A 19025-nucleotide genomic window follows, 5' to 3' on the forward strand; every position below is an offset into this window, starting at 1 on the left:
AATCTGATTGGACAACACACCAGCATCTTCTGGAGCTGTTCTACGGTCTGATTGGCAACGCTGATCCCGTTGATCTCTCTGATCTCATCGCCGACATGCAGCGTACCTACAAGAAGACAGAGGGTGAATGTGGGTCTGTTTGTGGTCAGGTGTACGGCATATTCCAAAAGTGTACTGTACCTTGTCTGTGGATCATTCCTCCGTGCATGATACGGGCCACGATGCAGTGGTTCAGATCGTTCATCTTCAGAGTGATGCCCTGAAGAGGTCAAGGGTGAAAGGTCAAATAGGAAGAGTCAGTAAATGTGTGTGGTCGGTGTTTGTGTGTGTGTCGTACCATAGGTTCGTCAGTGTTCTTCTGGAACTGAACCAGGCGTACTCGAGTCACGTTCTCCAGGTCCATGTCTCCGTTGGTGCTCTCGGGAGAGTCTCCGTTCAGGTAGGGTGAGGTGGGCGGGGGGGTCACCCTCAGAGCCTCGTCACTGTACACCTCATGGGCCACCACGTCATGGGTCTGGAGCAAGGCCTACACACACACACACACACACACACACACAATAAGACACACCCTCACACAGACATCTACAGCAGACAATGAGTGTGTAATATGGCCTTTTAAACAATGTATTGTTGGTCACACTTGGCTTATTGTAAGTGTAACAGTGTTAGCTGGTTTCTACTGAAGACGTATTTGCTTGGTCTTCCTAAATGACAAATGAGTGACTAAAGGACTGTGTAAACTACTATGGGTCTACACAAAAAGACTTGTATCCAGATGGGATATACGTTCTTTATTTATTTTGTTATCTTGGTCACCAGGGAAGGGGGACCCCCCCTTCTTTATATCCAGGCCACTGTGTCAGTCTGTAGGCTGAGCGAAAAGCAGAGGGCTCTAGCGTTGAGATGTCAGTACAGAAACACCCTGTGGGTCAGAGACTAAGGTAAGAGGATGGAGAACCAAACACAACTCAGCTTTAAAAAGGTGCACTATGCACAAATCATTTCCTGGTTGCTAAAGTTCGAATAGTTCGCCTAATTTCAGTTTATGTGACAAAACAAGAAAGTTTAGTGTAGAGAATCATTGTACCATCTAAACCACTGAAATATAATTTTCCACCAAAAATGTCTGTTTGAAGCTGGTGTAAAAAAACTAAAGATGCAAACACGAAACTTCACAGCGGGAAGCATAGAAATAGTGCACATAGAACAGATGTAACGCTTCTTAGACTTGCTTTCAATGAGAATGACAGATCTATAACTAACATTTCTATGTGAATTTGGTCAGGTCGCCCAAAAGTGACATATTTCAGCTTAAACTGTAACAGACAAGCACAGATCTTTCTGCCATTGAAATCCTTGGGTGGGCCACCGAATCATTTTTTAGGGTCGCCTAAGTCCAAATACATTTTCGTGATGGAAAAAGTTTTCAGATTAAAAACAGATAAAAGTATTTAGAAAAGGTAATGCACCAATATATTTTTTACATTATAGTCTTTGAGAACAACTGATCACCAAAATAAAAGCTAGATAGTCAGGAAGAATGGAATATTCCAAAAACAATTAATTTAGCAGTATAGATGTTATGTTTGAGTAAAAGAACCCAGCATCAGCCATGGCAAAAAACATAGAATTGCAGGAAATTGGCTTTAAAACTCCTAAATGTTCTCTCAGCTCCATGGGAAAATTGGTAGAATTGCAGGAAATTGGCTTAAAAATGCAAAACTCTCTCTACCTGACACCAGAGAAGAGATGAAGAGAACAGAGAGAAAAATTAGGAAAAGCAGAGGGAGCTTTTTTTACTCTGTTCTTTTGTTGGCAGTAACAGTTAGGGCTGGGTGGGCGGAGCAGGATGTCTGCAGCCTCACTAGCCCCACCCATAACCCTGGCTGCTACACCTGACAGCCCCTCCCCTCAGTCTAACAGATTACTCCCTCTCTACCTGGGGTCTATAGTGGACAAACTAAGGAGCTTGACCCAGTCATGATCATTTGTTTATACACACACAGAGAGAGAGATGGAGATGGCCCACCATGAAGTGTGGCTGTGTGAGGATCCTCCGGAGTTCCTTGGCCTCCATGTTGTCAGGGTAACAGGAGATTGTCTCCAGTACCTACAGGATAAGAGGAGGGAGAGGAAGTACTGTATCATATAAGAGCATCAACACTTAATACAAAACATTAACAAACCCCCAAACACTAACCAAAACAACAAGATAAAGTATTTAACAAGCGCTAGTCCCAGAAGAAAAGGTGTCCTACCTTGATGCCGTGACCAGGCCACTCACCTCTTTGGCTCTCTGTACTCCATCACTGGGAGGGTTCCTGATCTGAGGAGACGACCTGGTGTTGATCTGGTCATAGAGCTGCAACACCAGGGGGAGACAGCCATTATTATTCACTCATCTTTTACATATCCCTCCTCACATACCGCTTTTTGTATTAAATGTTGCTTTAGAAATAAAAATGCATTTTCATTCCCAAAGGATTTTCCCAATGAATAATGTGGTGTGTCTGAGCTCTTTACTTGTGTCAAAGTGCCACCTAGTGGACTTGACCTGAACCTGCGTGTGTGTAGCCCACTCACGTCCAGCAGTGTGTGTAGGTGTTGGTCCTGGAAGACGCTGTGTAAGAAGTCCAGATCTTTCTCACTGCAGTCGGTCAGAGCATGAATCTCCTCCAGGCTGTCCAGCACCTGGGACACTGCCCCTACACACACACACACACACACAACCACAGGTTATAACATATACACACGCAAACACACACCAATTATAAGTAGCCAGTACCATAAAAACACAAACATTTAAATTTAACACACAAAAAACACACAACAAGGACAAATATATTTACACATCGCACACACACACACACAGAGGCACCACACACACACAGAGACACAGCACACACACACACAGAGAGACACCATACACACACATACACCACACACAAAAACAGAGACAAACACACACACAGAGAGACACCGCAAACACACACAGAGACACCGCAAACACACACAGAGACAACGCAAACACACACAGAGAGACAACGCAAACACACACAGAGAGACAACGCAAACACACAGAGAGACAACGCAAACACACACACAGACACCACACACAGACACCTAGAGACACAGCACACGCACACACACACAGAGACACTGCACACACACACAGAGACACCGCACACACAGAGAAACCGCACACACAGAGAAACCGCACACACAGAGAAACCGCACACACACACACACAGAGACACCACGCACACGCACACACACACACACACAGACACCACGCACACACTCACACACACACCGCACACACACACAATGCACACACACACACACACACAGAGGCACCGCACACACACACACAGCACACACACCGCACGCACACACACTGCACACACAGAGGCACCGCACACACACACAGCACACACACACACAGACACCGCACACACAGACACCGCACACACAGACACCACGCACACACACACACACCACGCACACACACACACACCACGCACACACACCACACACACACACACACAAAGAGACACAGACACCGCTCACACAGAGACACCGCACACACACACACACAGAGACACCACGCACACACACACACACACACACACACACACAGAGACACTGCACACACACACACACACACAGACAATGCACACACACACACAGAGACACCGCACACACACAGAGACCGCACACACACACAGAGACCGCACACACAGAGACACCGCACACACAGAGACACCACAGACACCGCACACACACACACACACACCACGCACACACAAAGACACCACAGACACCGCACACACACACACACACATATAGACACACCGCACACACACACACAGAGACACTGCGCACACACACACAGAGACACTGCGCACACACACACACAGAGACACACACAGAGACACTGCACATACACAGACACCGCACACACAGAGACACCACAGACACCGCACACACACACACACACACACACAGAGACAATGCGCACACACACACAGAGACACTGCACACACACACACACACAGAGACACTGCACATACACGCACACACACAGAGACACCGCACACATACGGAGACACCGCACACACAGAGACACCACAGACACCGCACACACACACACACACACACACATAGACACACCGCACACACACACACACACACACACACACAGAGACACCGCACACACACACACAAGACACCGCACACACACACACAAGACACCGCACACACAAGACACCGCACACACACACACAAGACACCGCACACACACACACAGACAAGACACCGCACACAGAGACACCGCACACAGAGACACAGCACACAGAGACACAGCACACAGAGACACAGCACACAGAGACACAGCACACAGAGACACCGCACACAGAGACACAGCACACAGAACACACAGCTAGAAACAGCGCACACACAGAGACAGTGCACACACACAGAGAGACACTGCACATACACGCACACACACAGAGACACCGCACACACACAGAGACACCACACACACGAGACACCGCACACACACACACGAGACACCGCACACACACGAGACACCGCACACACACGAGACACGAGACACCGCACACACACGAGACACCGCACACACACACGAGACACCGCACACACACGAGACACCGCACACACACGAGACACCGCACACACACATACAGACACCGCACACACACACACACATACAGACACCGCACACACACACACATACAGACACCGCACACACACACAGACAGACACCGCACACAGCACACAGAGACAAAGCACACAGAGACACAGCACAGAGACACAGCACACAGAGACACAGCACACAGAGACACAGCACACAGAGACACACACAGAGACACCACGCACACACACACACAGAGAGACACTGCACACACACACACACACACAGACAATGCACACACACACACACACACACACAGAGACACCGCACACACACAGAGACCGCACACACACAGAGACCGCACACACAGAGACACCGCACACACACAGACACCGCACACACACAGACACCACAGACACCGCACACACACACACACACACACACAGAGACACCACGCACACACACACAGAGACACTGCGCACACACACACAGAGACACTGCGCACACACACACACAGAGACACTGCGCACACACACACACAGAGACACACACAGAGACACTGCACATACACGCACACACACAGAGACACCGCACACACACACAAAGACACCACAGACACCACACACACACACACACAGACACACCGCACACACACACACACAGAGACACCACGCACACACACACAGAGACACTGCGCACACACACACAGAGACACTGCGCACACACACACACAGAGACACACACAGAGACACTGCATATATACGCACACACACAGACACCGCACACACAGAGACACCACAGACACCGCACACACACACACACACACAGAGACACCGTGCACACACACACAGAGACACCGCGCACACACACACAGAGACACTGCGCACACACACACAGAGACACTGCGCACACACACACACACAGAGACACTGCACATACACGCACACACACAGAGACACCGCACACATACGGAGACACCGCACACACAGAGACACCACAGACACCGCACACACATAGACACACCGCACACACACACACACACACACACACACCGCACACACACAGACACCGCACACACACACACAAGACACCGCACACACACACACAGACAAGACACCGCACACACACACACAGACAAGACACCGCACACAGAGACACCGCACACAGAGACACCGCACACAGAGACACAGCACACAGAGACACAGCACACAGAGACACAGCACACAGAGACACAGCACACAGAGACACAGCACACAGAACACACAGCTAGAAACAGCGCACACACAGAGACAGTGCACACACACACAGAGAGACACTGCACACACACACACACACAGAGACACCGCACACACACAGAGACACCGCACACACAGAGACACCACAGACACCGCACGCGCACACACACAGAGACACCGCACACACACACACACACAGACACCACACACACACACGAGACACCGCACACACACACGAGACACCGCACACACACACACATACAGACACCGCACACACACACACATACAGACACCGCACACAGCACACAGAGACACAGCACACAGAGACACAGCACACAGAGACACAGCACAGAGACACAGCACAGAGACACAGCACACAGAGAAACAGAAGGTGTCAGACTAGAGTACCTGCTACATGCAGCAAAAGCAACAGAGAGACGCAGAACAGAACAGAACAGGTATGTCCCATCATCAATATGACATATTAGACAGAAAGGAAGAATAAACCATATCACATGGGATGGAGATAATGGTATGGAGGTCAGGTCATGTGATTGGTTAGTGAAGGCTGGATCTAGAGATTGTATGGAAGACTAAAGTTAGTTGCCATGCTGCTTGTATAACATAGAAAAACACTTCACACATAACAAGAGGTTTGAAGACTGAACACTCAGTTTGTCCTCCAAGGCCATGACAGGTCCAGATTGCACACGCCACTGACAACGGTTGTGATTGGGTCAAATGGAAGCCGTGCAGGCGCGCGTCCACCTCATTAGCTGTCGGTGGTGAGTGACATCACAATGCACACAGAGTCTGCTTCCCAATACTTCTGATTGGCTTTCTGTCCATCTCAGCTTGGAGTTCAATTCACCCCCATCAACTGACACCGAGTCAGATACGGTTTCATCCCCCAAATAGGTAAGGAAGCTGTTTTAGAGTATTGGGACGCAAGTCATCAAGGGTGCTACGAGGGAGGGGGGAGGGTAGTTTAATAGATGGTGATGATGTCATACCAGGAAGCTACCTGGGGATACCTACTTTCAGCGGCTAGCAGTCCTACAGAGAGCGCCGCATTGAAACACCACCACAGAGAAGACAATAGAGAGGAAAGATTCAGCAGACAAGAGAGAAGAGAGGAGGCCAGGAAGAATGAAAGACAGACAGAGAGCAAAACAGGAGAGAGAGAGAGAGAGAGACAGAGAGACAGAGAGACAGAGAGACAGAGAGACAGAGAGACAGAGAGACAGAGAGACAGAGAGAGAGAGAGAGAGAGAGAGAGAGTAAACAAAAAGCAGAGGCTGTGTTGACTCTAGAAGAGTCTGGAACTATGGGTATCTGGCTAAAGTCTCCAACACACACAGCCACACCCCACAGGAAAGTGAATTCCATCCCTAAGCATTTTCTTTTTTTAAACAAGGGCAGAAATAGTCACAAAACGCAGAGTGATGCAATGAGGCTGTCTGGTCTCATAAGAGGAAGACCAGACTATCACCTATATTGTCTCCTATGCTTTTTCTATGACTCATTTGGACTCAGTATACCGCTCCAATTTCTACCAAAGTTTGTCAGACGTCACACCATCTGTTGTGTAGACCCAGCTACACGCCTTAATCCCACATGCACGGGAAGGATAGGCACAGTTTCATTTGACCATTTTAGACGGAGCCTATTAAAAAGGCCTCTAACGAGACCTACAAAACAGATGGAGTGGGACACGCCCTTATCACAACATTACAGCCCTTTTGTTAGGTCTGAGAACATCTGACAAACATAGCAGAGACACCACACCAGCAGTAGGCTATTTGACAGAGAGGGCAGCAGGTAGTACATAGACTCTTTGTTCCCCCATTGATAACATCCATGGGGAGTGACAGTGCACCCCGAGACAGAGACAGGGAAGTGAGGGCATTGGGCAACGCTAGCCTGGACACTTCTGTTTCCTTTTCCCAGCAATCAGGGGGATGTATAAGAAGGCCGAAGCTAGCACAGAGACCAGGGCCTGAATGTTCCACTGCTGTTCTGAACACTGGATTGGCTGTGTGGTTAGCTACTGACTATCTGTCATCTGATTACCAGGAAATGAGATAACGTTGAGGCTTGGTTGAGGTTGAGGAGCTTACAACAGTGATAGAAAGGTCAAATCATCATTATCGGTCTTACATGATGAGAATCCTTTTCTGTTACCACAGAAGTTGGCTATAGTTGTAGAAAACTATGAGAAGTCAAAAATTCAGGACTGCCCGTGGGACAATGAGCTAGCAACACAAACCACGTAAGCGATTGTTGCCATGACATCCGTTACGGCAACAGGAGGAGAGGGGCGGGTCTTACCTGAAGAGGTGGGGTCTTCAGAGAAGTCAGGCATCTCCTCTGGTGGGTCTCCGTAGAAGGAGTTAAACTTGTGGCTGGAGACAGCAGCCAACACTGCCCCCTACGACACAAGGAACAGGAATGTATTGACTGATTGATGAAGAGCATCAATGGTGTGGGTGTGGGTGTGTGTGTGTGTGTGTGTGTGTGTGTGTGTACCTTGAGCTTCCTCCTTGCATTAAACTTCCTCAGCTGCTCCACCGTCTCTGGCAGGTGGATCTTGTAGGCATACCTGTCCCTCTCCTGGAGGGAGAACACACAGACAGGTGAATACATGTCCCTCACAGACAGGTGAATACTTGTCCCACAAAGACAGGTGAATACTTGTCCCTCACAGACAGGTGAATACCTGTCCCTCACAGACAGGTGAATACCTGTCCCTCTCCTGGAGGGAGAACACACAGACAGCTGAATACTTGTCCCTCACAGACAGGTGAATACTTGTCCCTCACAGACAGGTGAATACCTGTCCCTCACAGACAGGTGAATACCTGTCCCTCTCCTGGAGGGAGAACACACAGACAGCTGAATACTTGTCCCTCACAGACAGGTGAATACTTGTCCCTCACAGACAGGTGAATACCTGTCCCTCTCCTGCAGGGAGAACACACAGAGAGGTGAATACCTGTCCCTCACAGACAGGTGAATACCTGTCCCTCTCCTGCAGGGAGAACACAGACAGGTGAATACCTGTCCCTCACAGACAGGTGAATACCTTGTCCCTCTCCTGCAGGGAGAACACACAGAGAGGTGAATACCTGTCCCTCACAGACAGGTGAATACCTTGTCCCTCTCCTGCAGGGAGAACACACAGAGAGGTGAATACCTGTCCCTCACAGACAGGTGAATACCTTGTCCCTCTCCTGCAGGGAGAACACACAGAGAGGTGAATACCTGTCCCTCACAGACAGGTGAATACTTGTCCCTCAGACAGGTGAATACCACACTAATAAAGTCAAAACACTACGACACAGGTTCCACTCAATAAAGTGGACTGTATTCTCTGGGTTGTGAAAGTAGCTGATGCAGGGCGTCGTCTCCTGACAGGGAGGAAGTTATGAGGAAACAACAACTAACCCAGTGTTAGTTTCACATCTGGTTATAATCATGTGTTACAGTTGGGGTTAAGTGTGTGTCTGCATATTCAGCATCTTGCAGACAGGGCTTTTAGTGTGTGTGTGCATGCATGTGAATGTGTGTGTGTATCAGTGTGTCTGCATGTTAGTTCCCACCTTAAGCCAGGGGTGGTTGAGGGCTTCGTAGACAGTGATCCTCTCTGCGGGGTCCAGCATCAGCATGCGACGCACCAGGTCCTTGGCACTCTCTGAGATGTGGCTCCACTGGCGTGGGTTCATCTAGAGGGGAGGGTCACACACACACACGCTCTCAGATGGATGTAGGGCTGCAGCAACCGAGGGAATGCCAGATACGTTTATCCCCTTGGGCACAGTATATACCTGGAGCTTTTTAACCTAGCTATAGATATAGAAGGACGTTTGCCATGTACCCCCCACCAGGCCCAGAAGACAGAATGAGGACTGTTCTACATGGTACATTTTGAATACTTTGTATGGGCCTCAATAAGGCCTTGATGGAAATGCAGCTGAGGCAACTTTCCAAGCCGTAGCTTGTGGTTGTTAACCACGTGCAATGACCCACTACTGCAGGTTTCACACCCACCCATTTCTTTGCTTTGTAGTTAGTTAGTGTGTGTGTGTGTGTGTGTGTGTGTGTGTGTGTGTGTGTGTGTGTGTGTGTGTGTTAGAGGGCAGTTTTGGAAAATCAACTACTACCTTATATTTCCCCTTAATGATAGCCTCAAATAGGCGTTCCTTGGTACCGTAGAAGGGCAGGCAGCCAGACAGCAGGATGAACAGGATGACTCCACAGCCCCACACGTCGACAGGCTTCCCATACGGCTCTCTCTTCACCACCTCTGGGGCCATGAAGTGGGGCGTGCCTACTCGACCTGGGGAGGAATGGGGGGTTAGGGTGTGGGTTTACACACAGATACGAGAGAGAGAGAGAGAGCGAGAGAGAGGAGAGAATGACAAATACACAGTCCCAGAGTGAATATAGAGTACCTCCTGCCACCAGGCCTGATTCTCCTAGTTGTATGGCCACTCCAAACCCCCCCAGCTTGACAGGAGCTGAGTTCTCCTTAGAGGCCAGCAGGACACAGTGAGGCTACAAGACAGGGACACAGAGAGAGAGAGAGAGAGACACAGAGAGAGACACAGAGAGAGACACAGAGAGAGATGGAGGGATTGGGTTCAAGCTTCATAAAAAAAGTGCTCCATTTTGTACCATCCTATTGTAGTAAAACCTTGGTAGTGCTGGACCTAAAGGGTTCCTAGACGGGACAAAGGCTGAGGGCTACCTGCTTTACTGCAGAAACACTCCAACTGATAGCGAAGAGGAGAAAGGAGAAAGGAGGAAGACGACACTGGACAGATAGAGAGAACACCAGAGAAAGGAAGAGGAGAGGAGATAGGAGGACAGCGACACTGGACAGATAGAGAGAACACCAGAGAAAGGAAGAGGAGAAAGGAGGACGACGACACTGGACAGATAGAGAGAACACCAGAGAAAGGAAGAGGAGAGGAGAAAGGAGGACGACGACACTGGACAGATAGAGAGAACACCAGAGAAAGAAAGAGGAGAGGAGAAAGGAGAACACAGAGAGAAGAAGAGGTGGAGGATGAGGAGCAGAGCGCAGCGCTGGAGTACGTGACAGTCAGGGTGTGTGGTCTCACAGCGCAGGTTTCCTGCCCTACTCTGCACTTCACACTGGAGGGGGAGGATGGGGTCTGTGGGCTGAGGTTTCTGACGGCTGCTAACAGCTGACAGTGGTTGGGGGAGGCATGAGAGAAGAACATCTCGAGGCACAGAGAGAGAGGACCAGAGAGAGGAAGAGAGAGGAGGAAAGAGAGCGAGAGAGTGAGAGAAGGGAGGAGAGCTCAGAGTAACAGACGAAAAGTGTGTAGGAGAGTAACCAGAGAAGTCCCAACACGATCCCACTGAACCTAACAACCAAGGGACAGTAGGACCAGGGGCTGTTAAAGGATATGTAACGACACACACATTCTGGACAGTGGACAGTCAAACTACAGCTGCAGAGTCTCTGACATGGAGGGAATCTGGATGGTGAGTGAGATCCTGTCTTAATAAAGACATCAGTGAACCTGTGTGTGTGAATCTGTGAAAACCACAAGGTAGACCATGTTCTTTACTAGGTGGTGAATCCAAGATAGGTCATAGGTACAATACAATAATTGCACTTCAAGTAGTGGTTGATTTTTCATTAGTTATTTTCCTGCTACAGGGGAGTTACTTGAAATACAACATTGTGAAAAGGAAGTGGTAAATGTGGTGACATTTAAAAATAGATTAGTTCTTTGAGTGCTTTTACAGTGTTTTTTTAATGCAAACCGCCAAAGTCCCTTCCTGTTAACAGCCCACTTTTTGTTGTTAATGCATTGACATCTCTCTCCGTTTTTCATCCTTATCAATAAAAACCATCTCTCCACCCCCCGCCTCTCCCTCCCTCTATGTCCCACAGCACTGAAGATCTGCTGGGCCTAAAGACACCCCAGCTTCAACACAATGCCCACTCTGCCCTCCTCCCCCCTTTCCACCTCTTTACCCCTGTCCTCCTCTTCCTTCCCCCTCTCCAATGCCACCTATCCCCCCTTTACCTCCTCCTCTCCAAACCAGACCCTATGTAATCTAGATGACGGTGCCCTGCGCCTCCCCCTGGTCTTCTTCTACTCCCTCTTCTTCCTCCTGGGTCTGGTAGGTAATCTCCTGGCCCTGTGGGTCTTCGTCTTCCTCCACTCCAGGAGGAACTCTGTCCGGGTGTTCCTCATCAACGTGGCCATAGCTGACCTGGTGCTCCTGGCCTGCCTTCCCTTCAGAGTCCTCTACCATGCTAACGGCAACCGCTGGGTCCTCGGCCCCCTGGTCTGTAAAGTGGTGGGCAACCTCTTCTACATGAACATGTATATCAGTATCACTCTGCTGGGGTTCATTAGTCTGGATAGGTATGTGAAGCTGAAGGGGCGGGGCGGAGCGGGGAGGGGCCTGGCCAGGAGGCTGAGAGGTGGGGGATGGAGCTGGGTGGCGTGCAGGGCGCTCTGGGGGCTGTCCCTGGCGGCGGCCGTGCCCATGATCGCCATGTCGGAGGGAAACGAGGAACCTGGGAAGTGTTTCCAGTATAAGCAACGACGTGGGGCGAAGGGGAAGGCTTACTTCAACATGGCTCTGGTGCTGCTGTTCTGGGGGGTGCTCTGCCTGCTGGTGGTCTCCTATGGGAAGATAGCCATGCGCCTCCTCAAGGTGTCCAGGGATAAACCGGACCTCCCCAATGCCCACCGCTACGGTAGCGCCGCCAGGAAGTCCTTCTTCGTGCTATTCCTGTTCACCGTCTGCTTCGGGCCCTACCATGCCTTCCGCCCATTCTACGTCCTCTCCCAGCTCAGCCAATCCCCATCCTGCGATCACTTGCGCCTGGTGGACAGGACCAATGAGGTCATGTTGTTGTTCTCCGCCTTCAACGCCGTCCTGGACCCTGTGATGTACTTCCTGTTGTCGGGCTCGGTGCGTAAGGCCGCCGTGAAAGCCCTCGGACAGAGCCTCGGCAACCAGCTCCACTTCCTTAACGACGGGACCTCCAACAGCTCGGTATCAGAGTTCAGACGGACCTCTCTGTCCGTTACCTCCCCCAACACTGTCATTAACCCCTCCCATGAGCCCAGGACCAGCCTCTGTCTGATTAGCCCCACCCTCCGCCCAGGCGCAGCCATAGTGCCAAAGCAGTGAATTTACAGACCTCATTGTTTAACTTCATGGACTTTAGCTCTATTTACATTATAATGTATACCATGTCCTCAACAACTGATGCATGTGACAAGGGACAATGTCTTGAACTAGACTCAGTTTCCAAGAATGGACCTGACCAGATGTCCTGAATCAAAGTGATACACACTACCGTTCAAAAGTTTGGGGTCACTTAGAAATGTCCTTGTTCTCGAAAGAAAAGCAATTTTCTCAACGCAAAACCCCACTCAACGCAAAACCCCAGTCTCAACGCAAAACCCCAGTCTCAACGCAAAACCCCAGTCTCAACGCAAAACCCCAGTCTCAACGCAAAACCCCAGTCTCAACGCAAAACCCCAGTCTCAACTAGAGGAACTCTGGACAGAGGAACTCTGCCTAGAAGGCCAGCATCCCAGAGTCATCTCTTCACTGTTGACGTTGAGACTGGTGTTTTGCGGGTACTATTTAATGAAGCTGCCAGTTGAGGACTTGTGAGGCGTCTGTTTCTCTAACTTTCTCAAACTAGACACTAATGTACTTGTCCTCTTGCTCAATTGTGCAACCCTTGCAAAAGGGTTTTCTAAATGATCAATTAGACTTTTAAAATGATAAACTTGGATTATCTAACACAATGTGCCATCAAATCAATATTTATTGGTCACATACACATGGTTAACAGATGTTAATGTGAGTGTAGCGAATTGTTTGTGCTTCTAGTTCCGACCGTGCAGCAATATCTAACATCTCCATGTGAGAAGAGTAATGTAGGGTATGTAAACATTATATAAAGTGGAACACAGGAGTGATGGTTGCTCATAATGGGACTCTGTATGCCTATGTAGATATTCCATTACAAAAAATAACATTTGAATCCACAGTTTCCAGCTACAATAGTCATTTATAACATTAACTATGTCTGCACTGTATTTCTGATCAATTTGATGTTATTTTAATGGACAAAAAAAAAGAAAGATTTTCTTTAAAAAACAAGGACATTTCTAAGGGACTAACTTTTGAATGGTAATGTAAATTCCTGTGTCTGTCGGTTAACTAATATTGTCAATAGTATGTGACACAATCATATCTGATATAACACTGTACAAAGCAAATAAATATATACGATTTAAGCTCACATGTATGTGGTGGGCAACCTCTTCTACATGAACATGTATATCAGTATCACTCTGCTGGGGTTCATTAGTCTGGATAGGTATGTGAAGCTGAAGGGGCGGAGCGGGGAGGGGCCTGGCAAGGAGGCTGAGGATGGAGCTGGGTGGCGTGCGGGGCACACCTTGGTGTGAAAACTGAATGGCTGATAAGCATCGCACAGTCCCCTCTACTGGTGGTATTAGGTACTACCACTACAGCAGTCTACTACACACACCGGCACTCACTCCCACACACACACACACACACACACACACACACACACACAGACAAATACACACACACTTCTTACAACCCAAATCACAAGTATTCAAACAGACAAATACACGCACAACAACAAACAAACACATCTTTCATTAAACACTACATACACTCAACACAGGGGGAAGGTGTAACTTTGTGTAAACACACAAACAGACTGACATTGGTATTAACACACATGCAAAAGCTCCCCTTATCCCCTCTGGGAGTCACCAAATGTGTCTGTTTGTGGGCAGGGCTCGCCCCATCTGGTCTGGCATTGTGGCCTACTGTATGTTAGAGAGGTAATCCTATAGTGATCACTGAAGCCGTGCTGTCTGGCCTGTCAAACAGGGTTTCAGCAGGGTTTCCCCTGACACTAAACACTAATCCAGCCCCAGCTTAACTCACCTTCATTACTAGTTAGCCTACTACTCCTACAACCCAATGGGCTAAGCTGATGGGCCAGTTATCGTTGGGTTAGTCGATATACACTCAATACGAGGAGACAGACGGTGGATCACCAATGGTTACTTCATTCTGTTTGAAATCAATAGATGCCATTGACAACAGTGCTGTTTAGACAAGGGGGAAGTGGGACATCTGGGGTAGGGGAGCTTACCTTCACGTCACGGTGAATCACGTTGTTGTCATGGCAATACCGCAGCGCCTCCAAGATCTGTCTCATGTAGTGACTAAAAGACAAGAATGAAGAGGAAGGGGGCGAGAGAGAATGACAAGGAAGGGGGAGAGAGAGAATGACGAGGGATAGAGAGAAAATGAAGAGAAAGGGGGAGAGAGAGAAAATGAAGAGAAAGGGGGAGAGAGAGAGAAAATGAAGAGAAAGGGGGAGAGAGAGAAAATGAAGAGAAAGGGGGAGAGAGAGAGAAAATGAAGAGAAAGGGGGAGAGAGAGAAAATGAAGAGAAAGGGGGAGAGAGAGAGAAAATGAAGAGAAAGGGGGAGAGAGAGAGATAAAATGAAGAGAAAGGGGGAGAGAGAGAGAGAAAATGAAGAGAAAGGGGGAGAGAGAGAGATAAAATGAAGAGAAAGGGGGAGAGGAGGAGGGAATGAAGAGAAAGGGGGAGAGAGAATGAAGTGGAAGGAGGAGAGTGAGGGAATTAGCAACGCCACTACTTCTTAGAGAGCTCCTTCTAAAAGCACTTCATTACAGGCATGTAGAGTCCCCAAGGTTCTCATCGTCCTACCACTGAATACAAGGCCACTTCCTTCAAATGAGGCCTTCGTTGAAAATGTCAATGTGACGTGCGTGTAACTGGCTACGGCTTCAATGTAGACAAAGTCCACATCAGCCCGGCGTCACAATTTCAAAACACAAGTCAGCTCCGTCCATACTAGAGAGGCAGAGAGGAAATAAGCTTTTACCTGGCTACAGCTTCACTGTAGACAAAACCAGCATCCGCCCGCTTCACAGTCTCAAAACACAGGTCAGCTGTATCCATACTATGTCAGAGAGGTAGAAATCACATAAAACAAACCTTTATTGAATTTGGATTACAACGTTAGTACAGAAAGTCAATAGGGAGGGACCATTCTAGAATATCAAGTTAAATCTAGAACAGAAATTCTAGAATTTGGTCCATTCTAGAATCGAAAGTCAATAGCTGACCATTCAAGAAACAAAATGGCCGAAACACAACCAACTTACAACTCAAAGACCATGTAGAGCATGCCATCTGAGCTGTAGGTTTCTAGTAGCTCTACGATGTGAGGGTGCTTCAGCATGTGACAGATACTGGCCTCTCTCTTCAGATCTGTGGAGGAAACAGGAGAGTTAAGAGATGGAAACCATTTTTTCAATATTGAGATGCATCCGTTTGTCCTCATTTCCCCTTTTCAACACTCTTCCTCTCCTCCTCATCTTGCCCCATAGCTTATAGGTGTGTGCCCTCCCTCTCTTTCTCCTGACCTCTCCACTGTGCTGACCCAGTTGGCAGACTCCAGTCGGAGGAGCGCAGGAGGGAAGTTAAGAGAAGAGGAAACACCTCCGGTGTGTGTTAGTTTTTTCCTTCCCTCTCTTCCCCAAACACATAAACATCAAAGGAGATTAACATGGAGGGGTGCACGTGTGCCGGCAGGGAGAGGCTTGACTGCAGCGGGGGAAGCACATACAAGGAAGTAGCAAAGAGCGAAGAACACAGTACACACACACACACACCGAAGAGGGGCAAAATAGTTGAAAAAGCGTTGGGAGGGAAAGTGAAGCTGTGGGAGCTCATGTGGCACTAGAGGCGTCGTCTGGAGTTAGACCCAGTCAGACACACTGCACTGTTGTCCTCCTCTGTTCTGTAGTTCACATCACCCTGTACAGACCTCATTTACACACTCCCCCCAGTCTACTGGTCTGCAGTTTACATCACCCTATACAGACCTCATTTACACCCCCCCCCCCCCAGTCTACTGGTCTGCAGTTCACAACACCCTGTACAGACCTCATTTACACACTCCCCCCAGTCTACTGGTCTGTAGTTCACATCACCCTATACAGACCTCATTTACACACTCCCCCCCCAGTCTACATCACCCTATACAGACCTCATTTACACGCTCCCCCCCCAGTCTACTGGTCTGCAGTTCACATCACCCTATACAGACCTCATTTACACACTCCCCCCCCCAGTCTACATCACCCTATACAGACCTCATTTACACACTCCCCCCCCAGTCTACTGGTCTGCAGTTCACATCACCCTATACAGACCTCATTTACACACTCCCCCCCCCAGTCTACATCACCCTATACAGACCTCATTTACACACTCCCCCCCCAGTCTACTGGTCTGCAGTTCACATCACCCTATACAGACCTCATTTACACACTCCCCCCCCAGTCTACTGGTCTGCAGTTCACATCACCCTATACAGACCTCATTTACACACTCCCCCCCCCCCCCCCCAGTCTACTGTTCTGCAGTTCACATCACCCTATACAGACCTCATTTACACCCCCCCCCAGTCTACTGTTCTGCAGTTCACATCACCCTATACAGACCTCATTTACACACTCCCCCCCCCCAGTCTACTGTTCTGCAGTTCACATCACCCTATACAGACCTCATTTACACCCCCCCCCAGTCTACTGTTCTGCAGTTCACATCACCCTATACAGACCTCATTTACACACTCCCCCCCCCCCCCCCCCCCCCCAGTCTACTGTTCTGCAGTTCACATCACCCTATACAGACCTCATTTACACACTCCCCCCCCCAGTCTACTGGTCTGTAGTTCACATCACCCTATACAGACCTCATTTACACACTCCCCCCCCAGTCTACTGTTCTGCAGTTCACATCACCCTATACAGACCTCATTTACACACTCCCCCCCCCCCCCAGTCTACTGGTCTGCAGTTCACATCACCCTATACAGACCTCATTTACACACTCCCCCCCCAGTCTACTGGTCTGTAGTTCACATCACCCTATTCAGACCTCATTTACACACTCCCCCCCCAGTCTACTGTTCTGCAGTTCACATCACCCTATACAGACCTCATTTACACACTCCCCCCCCCCAGTCTACTGGTCTGCAGTTCACATCACCCTATACAGACCTCATTTACACACTCCCCCCCCCCCCAGTCTACTGTTCTGCAGTTCACATCACCCTATACAGACCTCATTTACACACTCCCCCCCCCCAGTCTACTGTTCTGCAGTTCACATCACCCTATACAGACCTCATTTACACCCCCCCCCAGTCTACTGTTCTGCAGTTCACATCACCCTATACAGACCTCATTTACACACTCCCCCCCCCCCCCCCCCCCCCCCCAGTCTACTGTTCTGCAGTTCACATCACCCTATACAGACCTCATTTACACACTCCCCCCCCCCAGTCTACTGGTCTGTAGTTCACATCACCCTATACAGACCTCATTTACACACTCCCCCCCCAGTCTACTGTTCTGCAGTTCACATCACCCTATACAGACCTCATTTACACACTCCCCCCCCCCCCCCCCCCAGTCTACTGGTCTGCAGTTCACATCACCCTATACAGACCTCATTTACACACTCCCCCCCCAGTCTACTGGTCTGTAGTTCACATCACCCTATTCAGACCTCATTTACACACTCCCCCCCCAGTCTACTGTTCTGCAGTTCACATCACCCTATACAGACCTCATTTACACACTCCCCCCCCCCCCCAGTCTACTGTTCTGCAGTTCACATCACCCTATACAGACCTCATTTACACACTCTCCCCCCCCCCCCCCAGTCTACTGGTCTGCAGAGACTACAAACGTGTGTGCGGTGTTGTGACGGGCCTAACTCATGACGTAAGACCCAGAGACAGAGTCCTTATTCTCGCACTATCTCTGTGTTGAGTCTCTCTCTCTGCATTCCTTGATCTCTGTCTCTCCCTCTCTCTGTCTCTCTCTCTCACACACAGAAGACCAAGAGTACGAGTCAGAGAGAGGAAAACAGAACAGATGATACATGGTAGTAACTGAGGGAGGGTATAGTCTAACAGTATGGATTTAGTGGACAGCGTAGCAGGATAGATGTGCTCTCT

The 19025-nt window shown here is 49.2% G+C and overlaps 2 protein-coding genes across 21 annotated transcripts in view; one reads left to right on the forward strand and one right to left on the reverse strand.

Annotated features, from left to right (window-relative positions):
- LOC110495480 (peripheral plasma membrane protein CASK) overlaps positions 1–19025 on the reverse strand; it is a 47508-nt gene that overhangs the window by 14562 nt on the left and 13921 nt on the right. For 11 of the 20 annotated variants that reach the window (XM_036951909.1, XM_036951904.1, XM_036951899.1 and 8 more), the window contains exons 3-17: positions 16156–16261; positions 15873–15956; positions 15110–15182; positions 10347–10449; positions 10053–10231; positions 9495–9617; positions 8422–8505; positions 8224–8323; positions 6931–6948; positions 2584–2705; positions 2285–2362; positions 2030–2110; positions 338–526; positions 181–259; positions 21–106 (exon numbers count right to left, since the gene is read on the reverse strand). In XM_036951909.1, the coding sequence (XP_036807804.1) occupies positions 21–106; positions 181–259; positions 338–526; positions 2030–2110; positions 2285–2362; positions 2584–2705; positions 6931–6948; positions 8224–8323; positions 8422–8505; positions 9495–9617; positions 10053–10231; positions 10347–10449; positions 15110–15182; positions 15873–15956; positions 16156–16261 (1505 nt within the window). The remainder of the gene's footprint in view (positions 1–20; positions 107–180; positions 260–337; positions 527–2029; positions 2111–2284; positions 2363–2583; positions 2706–6930; positions 6949–8223; positions 8324–8421; positions 8506–9494; positions 9618–10052; positions 10232–10346; positions 10450–15109; positions 15183–15872; positions 15957–16155; positions 16262–19025) is intronic. The other 9 variants (XM_036951906.1, XM_036951898.1, XM_036951913.1 and 6 more) reach the window with 5 other exon arrangements.
- LOC110495481 (probable G-protein coupled receptor 34) lies at positions 11834–13447 on the forward strand. Its single transcript, XM_036951916.1, has one exon. It carries the CDS (start codon positions 11869–11871, stop codon positions 13081–13083), a length of 1215 nt encoding a protein of 404 aa, XP_036807811.1. The 5' UTR covers positions 11834–11868; the 3' UTR covers positions 13084–13447.

Source organism: Oncorhynchus mykiss, chromosome 18, assembly GCF_013265735.2.
Source record: "Oncorhynchus mykiss isolate Arlee chromosome 18, USDA_OmykA_1.1, whole genome shotgun sequence".
In the NCBI taxonomy this organism is placed as follows: Eukaryota; Metazoa; Chordata; class Actinopteri; order Salmoniformes; family Salmonidae; genus Oncorhynchus; species Oncorhynchus mykiss.

Coding starts and splice junctions, on each gene's coding strand:
- LOC110495481 (XM_036951916.1), top strand. CDS start 11,869: ATGCCCACTCTGCCCTCCTCCCCCCTTTCCACCTCTTTACCCCTGTCC.